The 19994-nt window shown below is 38.8% G+C and overlaps 2 protein-coding genes across 3 annotated transcripts; both read right to left on the bottom strand.

The window, feature by feature from the left end:
- Positions 1–275: 275 nt before the first annotated feature.
- LOC140933518 (uncharacterized) lies at positions 276–10490 on the bottom strand. Its single transcript, XM_073383101.1, has 7 exons — positions 10310–10490; positions 7993–8111; positions 4643–4712; positions 3767–3880; positions 2920–3108; positions 2050–2160; positions 276–621 (listed from the first exon to the last, which is right to left on the bottom strand). Exons 1-7 carry the CDS (start codon positions 10484–10486, stop codon positions 439–441), a joined length of 963 nt encoding a protein of 320 aa, XP_073239202.1. The 5' UTR covers positions 10487–10490; the 3' UTR covers positions 276–438.
- A 623-nt stretch (positions 10491–11113) lies between these two features.
- LOC140935635 (uncharacterized) lies at positions 11114–18688 on the bottom strand. Of its 2 annotated transcripts, XM_073385207.1 has the most exons (8): positions 18409–18688; positions 18118–18301; positions 16901–17019; positions 16151–16220; positions 15484–15600; positions 14736–14924; positions 14278–14391; positions 11114–11648 (listed from the first exon to the last, which is right to left on the bottom strand). In XM_073385207.1, the coding sequence occupies exons 2-8, from the start codon at positions 18280–18282 to the stop codon at positions 11466–11468; spliced, it is 957 nt and encodes a 318-aa protein (XP_073241308.1). In that variant the 5' UTR covers positions 18283–18301; positions 18409–18688; the 3' UTR covers positions 11114–11465. The 2 variants fall into 2 exon arrangements, with proteins under 2 accessions (XP_073241308.1, XP_073241307.1); XM_073385206.1 differs by lacking the exon at positions 18409–18688 and having other exon boundaries at positions 18118–18346.
- Between the last annotated feature and the right edge of the window lie 1306 nt (positions 18689–19994).

Below are 19994 nucleotides of genomic sequence, written 5' to 3'. Positions count from 1 at the left end.
TGCTCTACAAAACTCTGAACCCTGCAGATGTTTAAAAACGTTCGAAGACCTGTCTGATAGTAAGTGCTCGCGCACTCGTGTGGAGAAGTGTCGGCTGGTTTCACCAACATAACAAGCATTACAACTTGCACACGAAAATTTATAGACCACACGCGTGCGTAACCCCTCAGGGACAGCATCTTTCACATTAAAAAGATTCCTGACTTGAAAGTAGTAAAGACTAACCTTACATCAATAGGTTTACATAACCGGTTAGCAAGTTCGCGCGCGCTTTAAATTCAACGGCGATTTCAAAATATGTAACACTGAAGATGACGGATGTACCGTCGAAACATGTCTGGAAAATTAAAGAAAGTTGTTATGTTTATACGACTATCTATATTGTTGCTGCTATCTAGACCTGTTATAGAAGACTTGTTAGATGCCATAATTCACATATCAATATTTATATGTTTCTTCAAGTTTCTTGCTAATCCAATCCTTTGATGTGATTGGTGGATATTTATTAGAGCCGTCCAGACAGGTAATAACTGCCTCGTGATCAGGATCAACAAAAAACACTAAGGAGCGTCGTGGAACACGTCTCCTGATTTCATTTTCCGGTATAAGCACACGATGAACCTGTATAAATAATGAAGAGTAACTATAGTAAGGCCAATGTTGCTTCAAAAAAAACTGTTGCCAAAACATTAATGTTATTTATTATATAGACACGAGTGTTTTACTGGAAAATATACCACTCGTAAAATTAATAAAAACTACATCCGGGACCCGAGTGGTTTATTTTCCATAATCTCACACGTGAGTTTATCGATGACGTAATTTCGGTCATTTCCCTCTATTATTTTATCGATGTCTTTTTATCTATATAATAAAAAGAACATTAAACGGCGGCTTGAAGATATGAATTTCATTTTTTCGTGGCAAAAATAATATTTTACTCACTCGCTGCGTTCGTTCGTAAAATATTGTTTTGCCACTCGAAAATAAAATTCATATCTTCGCGCCACCGTGTAATATCCTCTATATAACTGGGATTGCTGGCATTTTTCCCAATAATGCGCTGCCTCATTTTTTACTTCAAGGTCATCTGACGTCTGACAATAAAACTGTTTCCCGCCAAAAGTCTCAGAGTGGGCAACCATAAATCTATGACGTCAGAGCACTAAAAATCGGCGAATGTTGACCGCTTGCAAAGATCTTTTGGTTCCAGCTTGGCTATACTTGTTTCCCGCGCGACTCACCGCTTGCAGTCTTTTACGCGAGGAATATCACAGTGCCAATTTATTGATTAGTTATTTTATTGTGGGATGCAGAAACTTCAGACATTTTCGGTAGCTTTCGTGATTGTTGTTTGTCAGGGTAAGGCCATTAGCTTATCTCGAGAAAAAGTGGTTACTGACGCAGTTTTATTTTTTCTAGATTAAAGGCCTTATTCCACGGGAAAAGTCTCGATGTAATCGTAACTGTCAATGCAAACATGCTTTTAAAATTCTTCTCAGTAGAAACCAGGCATTTCCTCGGTCAGTATTGTTCTTACGTATTTGTGCTACAAGAAGCAAGCTTTTACTATGTGAAGTTGTAGAATGCTACAATTAGTCACAGTACATTGTCCGAAGCTCAAACAAAGTGAGTGAATAAAATAAGGGAAGATAATGTACATTACGTCCTAAGAGCCCTTAGAGCTTGTTCAGGCCTTGACCAGGGTAAAACGAGATAAATTTGCACAATAAGCAAAGTACTTCAAAGCTAAGGTCATCATATTCAATGTTTAAAGTTAAATGCTAAATCCAGTATTCATTGACAGTTAACTTCAAAAGTCTTTTAAGAGTCTGGAAACAGAAAATGCGGACTTGTGGGTGCCATTTGTCAAAACAACTTGTTTCGAGCGCCATGACTTTTTGAACGAAAAGAAACTCGTAATTCTGGGGATAAAAGAAAACGTATTTAATATTAAAGAACTGTTCCATACTCTTCTGCCCGTTTTCACTCTCGAAAGCAACCGAATAAACAAAATGATGAGCTTGAGGAGCAGTTCAAATGACCTACCGTTGATTTGAGTTTATCTGCAGTCCATCTCTCCATCAAATCTGCAACATTCACCAGTACCGTTCCTTTCATGGGTCTGGCAGGCACAAACTGTCCTTCAATATTAGTTACCTGAATTAAACCAAAACGCCTTCTTAAGAAAACTGGCCTCTCGGCTTTCTAGTAAGTTAGAGAAAGATGCACAACCTTCCTTGGTACATGTTATTTTTCAGTTAGAAAACAATGTCAATACAAGCCACTGAAACAATATGTTAACAGCTTCTTGATGCAAACTGTTCAAGCAACAAGATTGTCATGTAGAAAAGATTAAACTGACTTAATTTTAATTATTTTAATCCTCTATTATTTTTTTTTGGAAAAGCCGCACAATTGAGCATCACTATATAGTTACTGTAGTGTCAATGACTTGGGTGGTATAAATTTTCCCCACAACTGAATTTTCATATAAAAGTTATTGTTTCTTCATGGAAAAGGTCTTGCATCAAGGAGGCCAAAGTGCGACCTCCTTGAATTAACTAACGGTCTTTCATGCAGACTTTAACCAATCAGAAGTCGAGGACAGTTTCAGCTGGCTTCTGATTGGATGAAATCTGCAGGAAAGAATTTGAATAAATCAAAAGTGGTGACACTTCTGGGCTCTTTGCTGTAAAACATTTTTACGCTTAAACAAAGGTTAAAACAGCCTGTTCCAGGTGTTCAGATTGTGGGCACGGCACCAAGAGATGTGAGGAGAGAAAAATAGCGAGGGGTTGGGGTGGGGAAGGAGATGTCCTCCTTATTTTTTTCCCCGCTCTCTCTGACTTTGCGCCTCACCCCACTATCTGAACACCTGGAACAGGCCAAGGGTTAGAAGCATTGTAACATTCTAACCTCCAGTCCTCCAACTTCATCTTGAATCAGTAGTGTAATCCCACCATAATCCGTGTGTTCTCCACAACGAATCTGACCTGGTTTGACTTTGGTAATATCTGTTATCATGGGGTAGAAATTATACCTTAACTGAGTCCCTCCTAACAATGTTCCCCTCTTTTCATAGGCATAGGCAAATGCATCTGGGTTCTGTTTTTTAAAAAAAGGAAAATCAATTACTTTTTCATCATTCCACGTTCATTTACTGTTCGTGAAAACCACACTTCTTTTAAGGGGTGGCTTTTACATCTATAGCCTGAAAAAAACAGCTGACATTTTGCTTCAACCAGTCAGAAGCACTACCCAGATCTGAGTAGCTGAGACACGTCACCATTATGGAATTTCTGTGACCGTTCCTCGGCAGTCATTTCACAAGGAAAACGGTTGGGGTGTTGGAAAATGTCAGCTGTTTTCTCAGACTTATAAGTTCAAGAAAATACAGTAGTCACATATGTATACTTGCGTTAATCAATTAATGACAAGGGCATAGCTAAGATTTTATATAGGGGGTCACTCTGTAATGTAGAAATCCATGCTGTGATGTTCTTTGGTTTCGAGGTGAGTTCAGAGGGAGGGACAAGCCTGCAAAATAGCTGCATAGATGACTCATACAGCAAGAGGCAACAAATATGTTGTCTCTTTCAATCACATTGTGGCCTATACAAGAATAATTGCTGATGAAAATACTTTGATACACATACAAAGCCATTTTCAACAAAGTGAGCTTTCAAGCGATGATTAGTTGCAAGAGAAAAACACAGGGGTAAGAAAAACTGTGAAAGCTTTTGCTATTCGTTGTTTTTCTTACCAATCCAAGGCCAACAGCCATCACAGACAGCACCCTTAGAGCAAGGTCTGATAAACATTTATAAATAGACATCACATTGGCTTGAAAGTTTGGCACATCAGTATTAGGCCAGTTCTGTAACAAAGAGGTGTTGATCAATTAATAAATAATATTAACAATATTAATAATCATGTCCAGTAATAATCACAGTCGACTCCCGAAAATTCAAACCTTCAAGGGAAATAGAAAAAAGTTCGAGTTATTGAGGGTAAAATTATATGGAACATCATCTGAAGGGAAGGCTAATTATCATTATCAGCGTGCAAAGAAAGTAGTGCCCGACAGCCCAGAGCTAGTGGATTTTGTTATTGGGCTAGTAAAAATCTGTTTTTAACTTGCCCAACGGGCAAGTGATGTTTTTTTGAGGAATTCGAATAACAGAAGAACTGTGAAATCAATTCTGCTCATCAAAAAGCTTTTAGGGCTAGCGGAAATGACGTTTGGGCTAGTAACTGCTAGCTTCAGCTTGCCCAAATGGCAAGCTGTAAAAATGATTTTCTTTGCACGCTGATTATGTAAAGGGATTAATAGGCCACCATTATGAAAGAGGTCTTTGGTCCCATACACACACTTGAATCTGTTAGATGTTTCAGGTAGATTTCAGGTGTTGTCACCTTCAGCAAAAAACTTAGTCAGATTAGTCAGTTATCTGCTAGCAGATAACTAACTAATCTGTAGGCATCACTGATTTCCAAAATTAGCTGTAGGCTCTTAGCCAATGAGAAGACAGATAGTGAGTACAATGTATAATAATATAAATAAGTGAGCTGAACAAAACCTGATTAACTTGTTTTTCAATTTTATTCTGTTCTAGCATAACAACTGCCATTAACTTACAAAATTTTCATCATAGACAGCTCCCACATCAAATGATTCTTTAAGATCACCAGGCCTGTCAGGGTTAGTGCTACGAAAAAAAAAACAGGACAATTTGCACTTTCAAAGAAAATACATATAACAGGTAAAATAGAAAACTAATAAAACAGAAAAGCATATGTATTAAACAAATACCATATTTATTCTGTTAAACACCATGGAGTTTACTCATGGGCAGAGTTTAATTTTAAAATCATTGACAACAGTTACAGTGTAAATCATTTGAGAATATTATGTAATTGAAAGGTTCCAATTCATTTTGCTGAGATAGAATCATAAATGTCTGCCCGGGTGGATGTTGTAAATTACCAAGTTGACCGCCTCGAATAAACTCCGCATTCTTTCAATACATGCAGCGTTCATTCGAGGGCAGCTTTTTTTTGGTAATTTTGCTTCCACACGCAGTGGTTAATTGAAGGGGACGTTTAATCAAATAAATACAATACTTTATCGTGGCGAACCTTGGATTTCAACGAAAGCTGGCAAACAGGTCTATTGCCACCTACAATGTCTCTCACAGCCATCTACCGATGCCTTATTTTATTACATATTTTAGATTTATAAAAATAATGAAGACTATGATGTTATGAACACAGACTTTCTAAAAGTCTGTTTGGTTTCGCCATTGGTCAAGAGGGAAAGCAGACTTATTTCACCTGCAGCATGGCGCCAGTTGTTACTGACCAGATTTTAAGCAGGCGGGGTATTGGGAGGATGGTTTACCTTCAATAATTATGAAAGCATTGGGTAAATTAAAAAATGTGTGATCCTTTGTTGACAATACAGTATTACTCATAAACTATGAATAGTAGTGCCAGTAAACAAAAGGAGGGAAGCTAGGCCCTCTTAGGGGGGGGGGGGGGGGGGTACCTATATCCCTAGTCTGGATTTCAAAGCCTGTCGTTTTGCTTATTGAGGAGGAAACCATGTTGCTGTCGGTATTTCACTATTGTATTACAATGTATGCGCTTTTCTCTGTGGTTGTTGCAGTTTCAACCCATCTTTGTGTCACTAAATGCCATTTCTGCTTTCCTATGTCAACGCCATTTTGCTTGTCAAAAGTTTACCCTAACAGGGCCTAATGCAGGGAAGCTACGTTGCATAGAAACAATCAGAATCTTCTGGTCACAATAACATTTGTCTGGACTTACAATGTAACAATCATTGTGACTATGAAAACCATTTCCCTCATAAAAACAGAGCTTTTAAAGGACAGCAATATCTTTCTTCAGCGTTTAACCAACTCGATGTCACCACTATGTATTTTTACTTGTTCTTGTGTTGACAAAATTGATGCCTAATTTCTACCACATTATTGTTATCTGCTTCACCAACATAATCATTTAATTATTATGTTGGTGAAGCAGCTTTCCCTGTGGGGTCTGTACCAAATAAATTTGACCCATGAGCATTTCTATCATAATGCAAGGGGATGAGAACCTCTGGAGATCTAAAATCTTGAAATTCTCTCCTCTGCATTCTACCACTTTCTTACTCTCCTTTGCTAGCTCTCAACCATTAACCAACCCCCAACACAACTCCATTGTGTCCCCAAATTATACCATGGGTGTGACTTAGGACACTATTAGAAGTCTTACAAACAGTACAGACCATCAAAATTTGGAACTTATAGAAGAAATTTTGACGTGCATAAATGCCCCAGAAAACGAATCAAATGATGTTTTGAATTTTGGGAGAAAACGAGATAAATTCCAAACTAAATGTTCCACAGAAACGTTTAAAAGTCTATTTCATCTGTGAGATTAGGTGACCTGTATGGGAGACTGGGAGACTCCTGGATAAATATATGAATGCCCACTAGAGACTTCTTCAATCCACCAAAAAGCCCTCCCTAATAATCATAGCAGACACCCCTAAATGAGAGAGACACCTGGTCATTCCACCCTTTAGAACTGTTTAATGAAAACCCCTGCTGAGATAGTCCACAAAAGGCTTGCTAAGTTAACAGTCTCATATTACTAAGTTAACAGTCTCACTGTCAAATAAAACACGAGATGGGGGATCTCACTAGCTTTAAACTCGTGATATCCTAGGATATAACTTTTTATTATGTTTTTATCTTATTTCTTTAATGACTCATTTCTTGCTGTTATATTGTATTTCAAATTATTACTATTTTTTTACTAATATTATTAGTCTTGATTACCATATAAACTAGATAGTTACGTTTATGACAGTCGATAGGAACAGATGAAATTGTCAATTCTTGTGCTAATTATTGTTAGTTAATCACCAGTCTTAATTTTTATTAATTGTAATATATTATCACACACCACGTCTGAAAACCAGGTTGCTGAGCCATTTACTGTGTTTAAATAAAGTTTGTTGATTAGCCTGCGTAGCAAGCGTTTCTGAGTGGTTTAGGAGCAAAGAACGAGGAACAAGAGTCAAAGACCATGCGAAAAATGGCGCAAGTAAAAGAGTGGGGAGGGGGTGGGGAAGAAAGGAAGGAAACGCTTGCAGACAAACCCCTCGATTTTGAAAATCAGCCACTTGGCCTGTCATGCCTGAGTTCATGCACCGACATTTGCTGCTGGCATCAGTTGTCAATAAAATGTTTGTCTTTTCATGGAGCGGAAATGAACTTTGTGTGTGTGTGAAACCAAAATAATTTTTTTTGTATTTTGGAATGCGTGGATGGCATCAGTGGTGAAATCTCAATGAATTCAAATGATCAATGCAGGTCAAAGCTCAGCTAGACAGAACAGCTTACCGTTCACGCTATGGCACAGACAACTAGAGTGCTCTTGTAAAATCATCTCAGAACAAAGCTGACCCGGCAACTAATGAAGTTAGCGTGGAGAGCCAATCAGCAATTTTGACTGAGTCACAATGCAGTTGTCTATAGTTGATGTAGCTTCAGTTGTTTTTTTTTTTAATCTGTAAATTACTACCCTTAAGTTAAAGAAAATGTTTTTGCCTTGGAGGATAAATCTTACCGAACAGAGTAAACAAAAACCGCAGGAAATTATTGATGCATGTCACGTACCATACATGACCTATCAGTATGAAACAAACCCTTGATCGACACATCTCAATATTGTTCGACTAGCCGAGTCAATCAGGCACAGCGAACACAGGTTTTTTAAATAAATGGGTTTGTCTGCAAGCATTTTCTTCCTTCCTCTCCCCCTCCTCCCTCTTTCATTTTTTGGTTCCTGTTTAATTTCTCGCGCGATCAAAACCGAAACTCCCCTTCCACGGTCTCTTTTTGCTCCGAAACCAAACGGAAACACTTGCTAAGCAGGCTATTGATTGATTGATTGATTGACAGTCTTATGTTCACCCACCTCTCTCTTTCAATTGCATCCCAGCCATTTGGAGAAGTACCTTCTTTCTTTGCATACTTTTCTTTCACTTGAACATGTAAGTTAAAAAAGGTATCATATGTCTCAAAAACAGAATCAATCTGTAAAGTAAAATATACATAACTTTGAAACAAATCGAGTTTGTGCAAAATAGTTATCTAACATCACTGTTATCATATAATATTAATGCTGCAAAAATGAAAGATACTACACAAATTCTAGTTAGTAAATGGAATAATAAAACCCATTTATTGAACCAGTAGGCTCATAGAAAGACTTTGTTTCACTTTTAAAAGTAATTTTTGTAAACTAAAGGACTAAATCATAACTGATCAGATTACAGGAAAAAAAAACAATACATTCCAAGAAAGTTGGTTGTGGGCCAATCTGCAGCATAAAAAAACAACAAATTACTTGAAGCACAAAATTCAAATGTTGACCGCAAATCTTTTTGAAGAAAACAGAATGTTTCACCAGACTATTTTTTTTTCTATTTGAAACTTTACATACAACACCCTGGAGACACATTTGTTTGACACAAGCTGTTATTTTTTCATCTACCAGCAATTTCCTTGCCACAACTGCTGGGCTTTGCATTAACATGCGAATTCAAGTCAAAATATAACTAGCGTTTACATTTTTCAGCTCATCATTTGCTCTAACGGACCTCTCAGGAAACACAGGCTTTCTTCAGCGGGTAAGGTCACGTCTAACTCTGTAGGTTGTAATTGGTTTATTTCAATTCATGTTGTTGTGGTAAAGATGACTAGCTCGGAATGTATTGTTATTTTCCTGTAATCCTATTGGTTAAATTTGTCAAGGTGGCCCCGGTTATAGTAGTCACACTGTAAAAAAGCCTTTGCCAATTTGCCCATCAGGTTGAAGGGAAATTCAAAATACATTTCCAGTAATTCGTTCTGTTGGTTGGGGACCCAGAACAAGGCCTGCCCAATAGCGCGTTACGCATCTGTTTGCATGGACTCAAGTCAGTCTTGCTTAAGTATTGTGAGTTGTCAAATGACTTGTGAAATGAACGCTCCAGACTTTATTAAGAAAGTTTTCAACACACTTTCAAGTTTGTTGTACTTTTGACACATTTAGAGGAAAAGCAGCAATTGAATGACACGTCTCTTTTTAGGAAGAGAAAAAAATTACAGTAGGTAAGACTCTTAGTAATCAATACGTAGCTCAGATGTGTCTGAAATCATTATTAATCGATTACCATTGACGGTTACTGGTTGTTTTGATACAAGTTTATAATTCAGTTGAGGTGTAATAGTGGTACCACATACTTGGCTTAAAGAACAAATAATATTCACCCAAAATGTTTTTCTTGTTCACGCCAAACTATACTTGAAGTTAACAACTTGCATCAAAACGACCGGTTTCCCCATTGGCAATAGCCTGCAAATGGCAGACGTTTCTCCTTGCTCATCGCTGCTGAGGGACGTTTCACGAGGAGGAACGTCTGCGACTCAGCGGCAGGAATTCCATACTGATGACGTAAATCAATGTTTGCATAATAAATCCGGTAGTCATAGGGTTCCAAATGCAAATTTGTTCCCTTTTACGTTTCTCCTGGTCGATTTTGGTAAAACGTTGTGTTCATCTGCGAATGAGTTCTAGCAAAACTCAAATGTTACTTCTAGAGAATACTACATTCCACAAATATTGACTGTTTTGTTAGAGATTCATCGCGGTTATATTTGACCTTTGCGGGCCTTTTGTCTTTTGTCTGTCATTTGTTAACAACAGCAAAACAATGAAACTACTCTGTCGACCAATTAGCGCTTCTGACTGGATTTCAGACAGATTTTGCATCATCAGTATGGAATTTCTGTTGCTGAGTCGCAGACGTTCCTCCTCGCGAAACACCTGTCAACGGTGATGAACGAGGAGAAACGTCTGCCGTTCGCAGCCTACAATTGACAATCGATATAATCGATAAAAATTGATCAAGTCAATGAAAATTGATACTCACCACTCTTTTGATCTTTGATTTTCATTGACTTGCGATATTAATACTACCTAATACTACCGACTAAACTCAATTTGCCATCGATTTTATCGATTATCGAATTTCATCGATTGCCAGGGCCAGCGGCCGGGTCGAAAACCATATACGGATACCCGATAGGTAATATAAGCGTTTTCAGACCGAAAAGGTGCAAAAACCCTACCCTGACCTACCGAGTTCATATAAGGGAGTCCCTCAGGGTTTTTATCTATTTGGTTTAGTTAAACATAAATAAGACAGCACATGTACAGTGATCTGTAATTATACGTGTTTGCAGGCTACCTTTTCTTGTGGAATTCCATGGTTTTTGAGGTACACAAATCCAATCGTGCTAAAAGCTTGATGAACATGATCAGCCAACTGTTTCACAGCATCACTATTTTCCCTCACGGAACTCTCGTTTTGCAAACTCATCGCGCTGAAGTCAACAACCGGAATCCCCGAAATGTTGGTCGCCATCTTGAGCAACTCTGACTCGTCCCCAGTCGTCTCTCATTATTAGTATTTGGCGTGGATCGTGGATCGGCGTGGAAGGATGTGGAAGAGCAGCGACGACACACGCAAGTGCGCGAGCGCGTGGTATAAGTAGTTTACAGCCAATTTCACAACAAGTTTTATTATTATTATTTTTATCTAAACACGGTGAACTCTGAGCCGTGAGGTGTTCTAAAAACTAAGGTAGCGGAAAAATCCCATTACGGCATTTTATCCTTTTAAAAGGTAAAATAAAAGAAAAATTTCAACAGACTGGCGCACGATGATGCAACTTTAAGAACGGCAGCGAGCATATTAGAAATCAAGCACCGATGTAATTTTAAGAACTTTTCTCTCAGTTTCAGGCTTTTTTTTTCTTTCAGTTGTGTTATTAGGTCGGTAGCTAAAACTAAGCTAGAAAGGGCAAAGGGTCTATTTTAGTGACGGCCCTTTGATAATCTTTGCTGTTCAAAAACCTTGCATGAACTCTCTCATTAGATTAAAATGCCCAAATTACAGCTGCTTTTTATCCACGAACTGACAACTTCAAAGTCCTGAAAGTCTTGCGGGATTTTCGTGCATAGTTCGCTTTAATGAGAGATATAAACATCATAAGAAAATAAATTTTAATACTGCAAATTGCAACCAATCAAGGCGTCTTTTATTCATTATTTCACGCTATTTATCTAATAAGGCTAAATGGTATTTCTGACAGTGTAGTATCACAGAACAGGGAGAAACAGCTATTTTGCCGGTACGGACCGGATGGCTGGGTCGGCTAACTGCGAGTTGCTTTCTGAGATATACGTATGTATGGCCGTTCGTTGCAAATAAGTCTAGGTGTGTGTGTGTTTCCTTCCGGGTAGAGTGGGAAAAATTGACTTTATCTATTTTCTACAAAAACTTTGGCTTTTAAAATTATCGATGAAATCAAACTAGTTGGTATACATCTATCTTATTCTTATTAGTATTCATAAGTTGCATTTAGTCTCTGCCACAGGTAATCATAGGCCGTTATTGATGGGTACTTCTCAGACCCATCTAGGCACTTTATTATGGTGTCATCGTCAGGATGTACAAAAAAGGCCAGGGAGCGTCGAGGAACTCGTCTCTGACACTCCTCTTCTGGGATAGAAACACGGTGACGCTGAAAAAGAGACGGAAAATATAGCGAATGTTATTAGTGATGTCATTATCGGCGGGTCTAAAAGGTAAAACTTTTTCGCATGCGATGTACGTAGCGTGTAAACAGCGTATACAAGGCTACGACAGTCATCAGTTAGGCCCTCTCCAAACGTATCCAGATATTTTCGAAAAGGGGGATTATTTTCTTTTTTCTCAAAAAAATACGAGTCCGCATGTAGCGTACTTAAATCGTTTTCACCCGTCCACATGAAAACGCTAAAACGATAGAAATACGATGGAGCTCCTGTAGTAATATAGTGTATGACATTAGTGTATTCGAAAACCTCCGTTTTCGTTCGTCCAAAGGTAAACGAGAGTGTGGCGTTTCTAAACCTCTCCATTCTGGGGACCGCTTTTGAAAACCAGCGTGTTCGGCTCCCGATAAACGCTGTTTACCTGTTGACTTGTAGACGGACGGCTAAAACGGAGACAAAAACGCTGTTTTCAAAAATATCCGGATGTGTGCCCTTACAAAAATGATTATATCTTATTTCTAGTTTATTCTTGCTAGTTTCAACTACAGTAAAAACCCGCAACTAAGAACCTAAAAATTAAGAACCTGTTAGCCTAAGATTGGTCATTTATACCCCCTATAAGCAAGAACCTATTTAGCCTAAGAAATTTAAAACAGGTTCTTATTTTCTAAAATCATACTAGTACATTACAGCTGCATTGCAAGAATCATATTTGAAGCAAAAAAAGCAGATTGCCATCGTTGTGGGCCCTGTTCTGAATATTATCCTGAATATTATTGTTACAGTTAAAGCTTTGTACAGCTCGGCAAAGCATATAAATACATGTAAATGTATAAATTGATATATTATTAAATATTTTGGGGGGGAGGGGGGCGGGGGGTGGGGTGGGGCTGAAGAAAATAAAAGTATAGGCTAATGACCAATTTGTTTGCAGCTGTGTTTTAATTGTTTTTTCTCCAGGATTGGGACCCCATTTTAAGAACCTAAATAGCCTAAAATTCTGCTAACTACCATTTATATGAAAACCTGTTTAGGCTAACTCCTAAAAATGTAGGTTCTTAGTTGCGGGTTTTTACTGTATCTAAAATCTAGTTCCTCAACAAAACTCGCAATCTCTTTGCATAAGGCCGTGGTTGTAGTTTTTGCAAGCTTAAGCCAGGCCAAACGTCGAACTTTTCATGAGACGAACCAAACTTGGTGAGTTAAGTTCGTCAAAGGTTAGACATCTGGCTCAGTAAGTTAGTCTGAGTGAGTTTGGGTCGTCCAACAGTGAACACGTTCTATCGGTATGCTTCAGACGGACAGAACGTCTCAGGATCGTCTCCGGGACAAACGTCCGACTTCAACACATGCGAGGAACTAAACTAATAAATTAAAAATGTGTATGATAATGGGTATAGTTAGCTTCGTTCGGGGGAAAGTTTATTAAAATTGCCTTTTGGTCTGATTCAGTTGATTGGTTCGACGCGTCCTAAGTTCGACGTCTGACCCAACAGACGATCTTAACTTAATTTAGGTCTACCCAAATTAGAGTTTGGCCCGGTTCGTCTCATGAAAAGTTCGACCTTTGGCGTAGGCCTTTATTTAGACGTCCGGCGGAGCTTCCACACAGAAAGGGACGCACAGTAATTTTCAAGGAGTTATAATAACTCCTCTAGTGGGGCTAATTAAACTCCTTACAGTGGAGTTATTTTTTGGGGAGTTACTTTAACTCCAAAAAGGAGTTTACAGAACTCTTTTTCAGGAGTAAAAGTGACCCCAAATATTGAGGAGTAAAAATGACCCCACATTCGGAGTTAAATTAGGGGTTAAAGTAACCCCAAAAAAGGGGTTATCCTGTACCTACAATTTTTACTCCATTTTTGGAGTTATAATAACTCCCTAAAAATTACGGTGCGGCATTGCTCGTCTTCTCCTTAAGGGGCGAAAATTAAAGTTTTTTGTGACAGAAAAACATTCTTTTTTACCCCTACCGATATCTCTATCGCGGTACTGAAATGATTAAAGAAATTATCACAAGAGACTATTACTTCACCAAAGCGACAAGAGAATTAGAATTCAACCAAGTGAACTTTATGGAATTAGGGGGCACAAAATCCGACGACGGCGACGCCTACGAAAACGTCACTTAAAAAGTGAATGCTTGCTGCTTTAAACTTTATGACGCTTATTCCATCTCGTTTAATTCGCCAAATGTCGGAAAAGTTTTTTGGAGTTGAATTCTAAAGGACTGTATCAAAGTTCAGGAAAAGAAAAGAAAGTTGTTGTCTTCTGTTCTCGTCCTCGACAAAACGTGAAATTAGGCACTTTCACGTTGTAGTCGTGCAACGACGGCAAAGAAATGTACAAAAAAATGCGTGATGCACGTCCAAAGTTGTTGTTTTGCTAATCTAAACCTATTGCTTTTTTTCCGTTCTCGTTCCCGTCGATTTTTGGGAGACGGGAATGCTGGTGATGTGAAACACTCTCCTTACGACTGGAAAAATCTTAGCTACGCCCCCTGGTGAATGTATGGACTGTCAACCATAACTAAAAAGTGGCCGTTGCAGGGAGGTAGCTGTAGTAGAAATTCGATTGTACTCTGGATCAGTTTTAAAGAGCATGTAACTAGTTTACCGTTGATTTAAGCCTATCAGCTGTCCATCTCTGCATGAGGTCTGCAACATTGACGATTATTGCTCCAGGAAAGGGCGGGGCGGGTATGTATTCAGTAATTCCAAGAGGTAAGACCTGTCAAGTGAAACACAACTGGTTAAGGAGTGCAAATTATACTTCTAGTAACTACACCATCAGCTATCTATATGAACTAAAAACCAAGTATCCAAAAGGCTCTTCCTTTCTTTCCATTCTAGATAAACCAGCGATACTGAATGAGAATCGCCCTTTAGTTCCGGGCAATGTAAAAAAGGCAGCACGTATAATGTTTTGATGCTACGTAATCTCCCAATGTTCGGTTGCCCACTTTTTGTACACATACCCTCCACCAGATTTCGACCACAAAAGTGCACTAAAGGTTTAACCTACAGTTTCATTCTCCACGACTGACTTAAGGGAGGAAAAGGTTACTACCATACCTCTAGTCCAGGCATATCGTCCTGGAAAAGCAGTGTGATGGAGCCATAGTCGGTGTGCTCTCCACAGCGAATCTGTCCTGGTTTAACGACAGCATCTTTAGAAATGCCAGGATAGTTCAACAAACGTAATGTGGTGCAATTCTTTGTTGTCTCCATAGCTTTGTGAGTGCTTGTGAATGTTTCTGGATCCTGCATTAAAAAGAAGAATTATGTAGTATGCAAAGGTCACCTGATCTTGATTAGCAGTTAAATGACGATTTAGAGGTAGAACATCCTTGTAGTGGTTCTTCGTTTACCATTCCTGGTCGAATTGGAATTTGGAATTTAAGGATAATCATGTTGAGTTTTGAGGAGAGGGGGAAACCGGAGTACTTAGAGAAAAAACCTTTCGGAGTGAGGGAGAGAACCAACCACAAACTCAACCCACATATGGCATCAACACCAGGATTTGAACCAGGGCCACATTGGTGGGAGGCGAGTGCTCTTGCCAATGCACCACCCTTGCTCCTCGAGTAGTTTATGTACATAAAGTTGAACCTCCACTAACAGCTTAAACAATGGCCACCTCTCTACAATGGCTACCCTTTTTTTGGCAGACAGTCCATACATTGTGTCTGGTTCAAACCTCTTTAGAAGGGCCACTTTCTTTTTTCTCCAAGGTGGCTGTTGTGAAGAGGTTCAACTGAATATGCTACTCTTGAAAATGCTATTCACATAAAAATGTTTGGGGACATAAGAAACGATATACCTTGAGCTGCAGTCCAAGGGCCATGACATGGAGTATTCGTAAGGACAAGTCACCACAAAGTTTAAAGAATGATGCTATCTCACTCTGAAAATTCGGTACCCTATCATCTGGCCAAACCTTGACAACAGCAAAATATCATAACAAAAATTACATCAGGTGGCTTTTAGGCATTAAAAAGAACCCCTATGATCAAAAAAGGACAAAAGTGCTGCAGATCAAGAAAATGATTGATAACAGCTAAATGTGGACTTTTCCCATGCAGGAGGAAAGACATAAACCAGTCCATTTTCTTTAAATAAAATAATGATTAAAAGATTAATTGCAGTAGAGAAACATCCATTTACAAAGCTCCCTTGAGGACCGAGTAAAAAAGGTTTTTCAAGACCTAGACCCATCACTAAGGTCTAAATGAGTGTCCCCGTACCCCCAACCCGCCACACCCGCCACTCAGGTTGATTCCTCTACTGACCTCCGATCCTCTGTCAAAAATTGATGCAGCATATAAGAGTGTTAAAGGTCACAGGGCCACAACCTACTCATAATATGATATATGCATTAAAAAGAAACAGTTGAGTGGCAGGATATGCTTACCAATGATTTAAATTCTTACAAAAAAATAGAACTCTAAACTAAGCAAGTTATTCAAATGTTGGAAAATTCAACTCACGCGCTGTTCATTGCATGGTTCTGTAATGTTAAAGGCTTCCTTGTGATCTGCTGGCCTATCTGCACTTACTCTACCAAAAATCAACCAATCAATCACTCAATCGAACAGTCTTTTCTGTATGGTATATATAAATATTACATATCATAATCTAATTAATAATTAAAGAACATAAAATTTATGTTCTTTAATAAAAATTTATGTTCTCTAATAATAATTAATAATTATTATTAAAGAACATAAATTTTATGTTCTTTATTAACTAGATTTTGAGGCCATTCAAAGAAAAAAAAATACAGCCATTAAAATAATAATATTATTAATGAGATTGGAAAGTACATAAATACACCTTTCTGGTGGTTTTTGTGCCTTTCTCCAAGCTTTTACAAGTTATTTCAAATCACATCCACTTTGGCATCACACATAAATCTACTGAGCAAAAAAATTACCCTGTGAGCAGAGGTTTCTTTCCCGTAGGCACATGGCTCTTAGCATTTACAAAGTCATTAACATATCTAATGTCACACCTTTACAAATGCTAAAGCCATATGGGAAAAGTAACCTCTGTTTGCGGGGTACAATGAGAAATCCATTTAACAAGATCACTCTTGATTATTATGAGTTAAAATATTCTGAACAGAAAAAAGGAGTAAATATTACATTTTTTTGGAGAGAGATTATACTAACACATAATTATCATTTGAAAATTCCCACAAAAATGTCAAATTGTCACAGTAATAATAAGATTAATACTTTTCTCTTTCAAAGGCAACCCATCCGTGTCCACTTCCACTGGCAGGACGAGCATATGCCTGCTTGGCTTCATCATCCAGTTGAAAAAAGTCATCACTCAACTTGAAAATACCATCAATCTTCAAAATATAATGAGAGAGTCTTTCTAATTTTTCATGATCCTATGTATCCCCTGTCAAGTCCTTCCCACATGCACTTCCTTAAACAGTATTGTCAGTATGAGGATCCCCTTAAGCTTGATAAGTCTCCATGTGGCAGGGCCCATATCTCAGTGTTTGTTTTAGGGAGGTGTTCACCATATCCTTTTAAAAAAGTTGATTGTACTTTAAAGGGCTCTTAAGCAAAGGCTTTTGGTGAGTTTGCAAAGCGTGCCAGTGTGTCAGCTCCAATAAACTCCTCAGAGATAAAGACCTCGCCCCCCTCTGTCCAGCCCCTCAAAAATCTCGTCCATGGGTGGAGAGGGTGAGTTTCAAATGTTATCACCTTAGCTTGTGATGGGGATCAGAACAGACAGTGGTACCCAATCTTGTCCAGGGTAGATTTCTGACACCCTGTAAAAGCAAGATGGTAACCTCTTGCAGTCTTGTAGCCTGTGAACGGCAGACATTTCTCCTTGCCGCTGAGGGACGTGTCGTGAGGAGGAACATCTGCAGCTCAGTGACAGAAATTCCATACTGATGATGCAAAATCTGCCCAGAATCCGGTCAGAAGCACTAATTGGTCAATGGAGTAGTCTTATTGTTTTAGCTATTGTTTACGAATGACAGATAAAAGACAAACGGCGGCAAAGGTCAAATGTAAACACGATGAATCTCAAACAAAACAGTCAATATTTGTGGAATATAGTCATCTCTAGAACAAGCATTTGAGTTTTGCTAGATCCCGTTTGCAGATGAACACAACACTTTTCCAAAATCGAACAGGAGAAACGTAAAATCGAACAAATTTACAATTGGAACCCCATGACTACTGGATTTATTATGTAAACGCTGATTTACGTCATCAGCATGGAATTTCCGTCACTGAGTCGCAGACGTTCCTCCTCGTGAAATGTCCCTCAGCGACGATGAGCGAGGAGAAACGTCTGCTTTTCGCAGGCTAGCAGTCTTGTCACTGACTCACTGGTGGTGAACATCATGGCCGGGAAGAGGATGAATGAAATAGTCAGGTCCTTATAGCTAGGGGAACTACAATGATTTTCCAGTAAATGCTCTAACCTTTTCTTGTGGGATGCCATGATTCTTCAGGTAAACAAACCCCACTGTGCTGAACGCCCGGTGTATTTCATCTGCCAACTGTTGTATACTTTCTGGAGAGTAGTCTTCTGTTACTTTCTCCACGCTCATTTGGCTGAAGTCCACTACTGGTATAGACGACTCCATGGCCACGCATACATGTAAACTACACAGTATTACAACTTTTACATACTACACCTACTACAAGCCAAACGATCTGTAGCGATGGAAAATTGGAATCATAGCAGGATCTGATATCAAAGGAAGGTTTACTTCGGATGGTGGTGCACGGAACGGAGCAGTAATCGGGGGCGGAACGATTGCAGCGTAACTAGAGTACTGTCCCGTCACGTGTTAAAAGAGACCATTTTTGGTAGAAATTTGAAAAAGGACAGTACAGAAAGATCGATCTCAAATCTCCAGCTTTCTTGGCCTATTGCATTAGAGTTAAACTATTGTCAATAAAATCCTGTTTTCTTGTCTTTGTGAGTGCCTGAGCCAGTGTTGTTTTTGACGGATTTTAAGAGAAAAGGCGGACTGCAACAAGGCTTGTGTTGTTTTAAGAATTTTAAGAATAAGCCCCAGACCCCTTTCAGCCTTTCAGATAAGTGAGGAAAGGCCTGATGATTTTCTGGTGCGAGCAAAGGAGAGACCCACCGACAGATTGCCACCATTAACATTCAGTAGTATTTCATCCATCTAGAGAGATTTTCAAACTGCTGGAAAAAGTAAAGAGTAACCTGGCCTCTATTTGGGATGGTGATCCTAGAGGGTACATGTAGGTATGTTTTAACCGGAGTTTTAGCATATTCTTTTTGAGTGTTTCTTTGCCTTTGGTCATGTTTGGTGATGCGAAACCATTTTTGGTTCGCTTTTGTTTTGTGGTGTGGGTATTGTTCAGCTCAATCTTTTGTTTTACATAACTTGGTGATTGCACCCATCTGCAACACCAAGAAACTGGCAGGTACAACACACAGGTCACAGTCACTGCTCTATTGATTTATAACTGAGATAAACTGTTTTCCCCTAAATAAGCTAAAACTCCATTTTGGATTGTATTCGATCGGGGCTAGGAGACACTTTTAATGTTGTTTATTTACCGTTTCACAGTGGCCTGTACTTTAACTTGCAGTTGTGACCTGCATCTTACCAACTGTCAAGCAACTACTCTTTCCTTGTTTTTCTTCATTTTACAGTCAAACCAGGAAAACCATGAACACTTGAAATATTTCAGGAAGGTTTATTGTGTTATGACCAATTACAGCAAATATCAGCCCCAACTGTTCAATCACTATCCAGTGGATAATTATTGCAATTATTGGTTTCCCAAATACTTGTCCACTGGATAGTGATTTATCCAGTGGATAGCAATATCCGACATTTGAACAACCAGGGCCAGGGTACGCTTACTAGCCACAAAACCACAAACTAATAAATTACCGTTCTTGCTGGCAGTTTAGTTTGTTATGCCCGGTTGGCTTTTTTCTTTCAACACAATATAAACATTACAGAAATATTTCTGGTGTTCACAGTTTTCCCGGCTCGACTGTAAACCAGAGTCAGGTCGTAGGGGGTGGTGAATGGTAAAATCCGAGACTCGCCGAGACACCGATATCCTAGTTAGAAATCTGAGCCCGAGACTCTTTGGAAAAAGTTGCAAGACTCAAAGAAAGTAAAAACAAACCATGCAAAAAGGAGACTTCGAGACTGATCAAAACGATTTTGAGATCCTACCAAAATTTTTCAAGACCCATGTTTTTCGAGGTACCATTCGCCACCCCTAGGTCTTCAACCCCTGAGTGGCAATCTCATGCCTAAACATGGGTTAAATTCCCCCACCTCCCCATCTGGAAATTTTT

The sequence above is a fragment of the Porites lutea genome, chromosome 4 (assembly GCF_958299795.1).
Source record: "Porites lutea chromosome 4, jaPorLute2.1, whole genome shotgun sequence".
NCBI classification, from domain to species: Eukaryota; Metazoa; Cnidaria; class Anthozoa; order Scleractinia; family Poritidae; genus Porites; species Porites lutea.
This window is presented reverse-complemented; position numbering and strand designations above follow the sequence as displayed.

Coding starts and splice junctions, on each gene's coding strand:
- LOC140933518 (XM_073383101.1), bottom strand. CDS start 10,486: ATGGCGACCAACATTTCGGGGATTCCGGTTGTTGACTTCAGCGCGATG. Junction 3,881..4,642: donor CTGTCTATGATGAAAATTTT/GTAAGTTAATGG, acceptor TCTTTGTTACAG/AACTGGCCTAATACTGATGT. Junction 3,109..3,766: donor TGGCTGTTGGCCTTGGATTG/GTAAGAAAAACA, acceptor TTTAAAAAACAG/AACCCAGATGCATTTGCCTA.
- LOC140935635 (XM_073385207.1), bottom strand. CDS start 18,282: ATGGAGTCGTCTATACCAGTAGTGGACTTCAGCCAAATGAGCGTGGAG. Junction 16,221..16,900: donor GTTGCCTTTGAAAGAGAAAA/GTATTAATCTTA, acceptor GATTTTTGGTAG/AGTAAGTGCAGATAGGCCAG. Junction 11,649..14,277: donor CTGATAGGCTTAAATCAACG/GTAAACTAGTTA, acceptor TCTCTTTTTCAG/CGTCACCGTGTTTCTATCCC.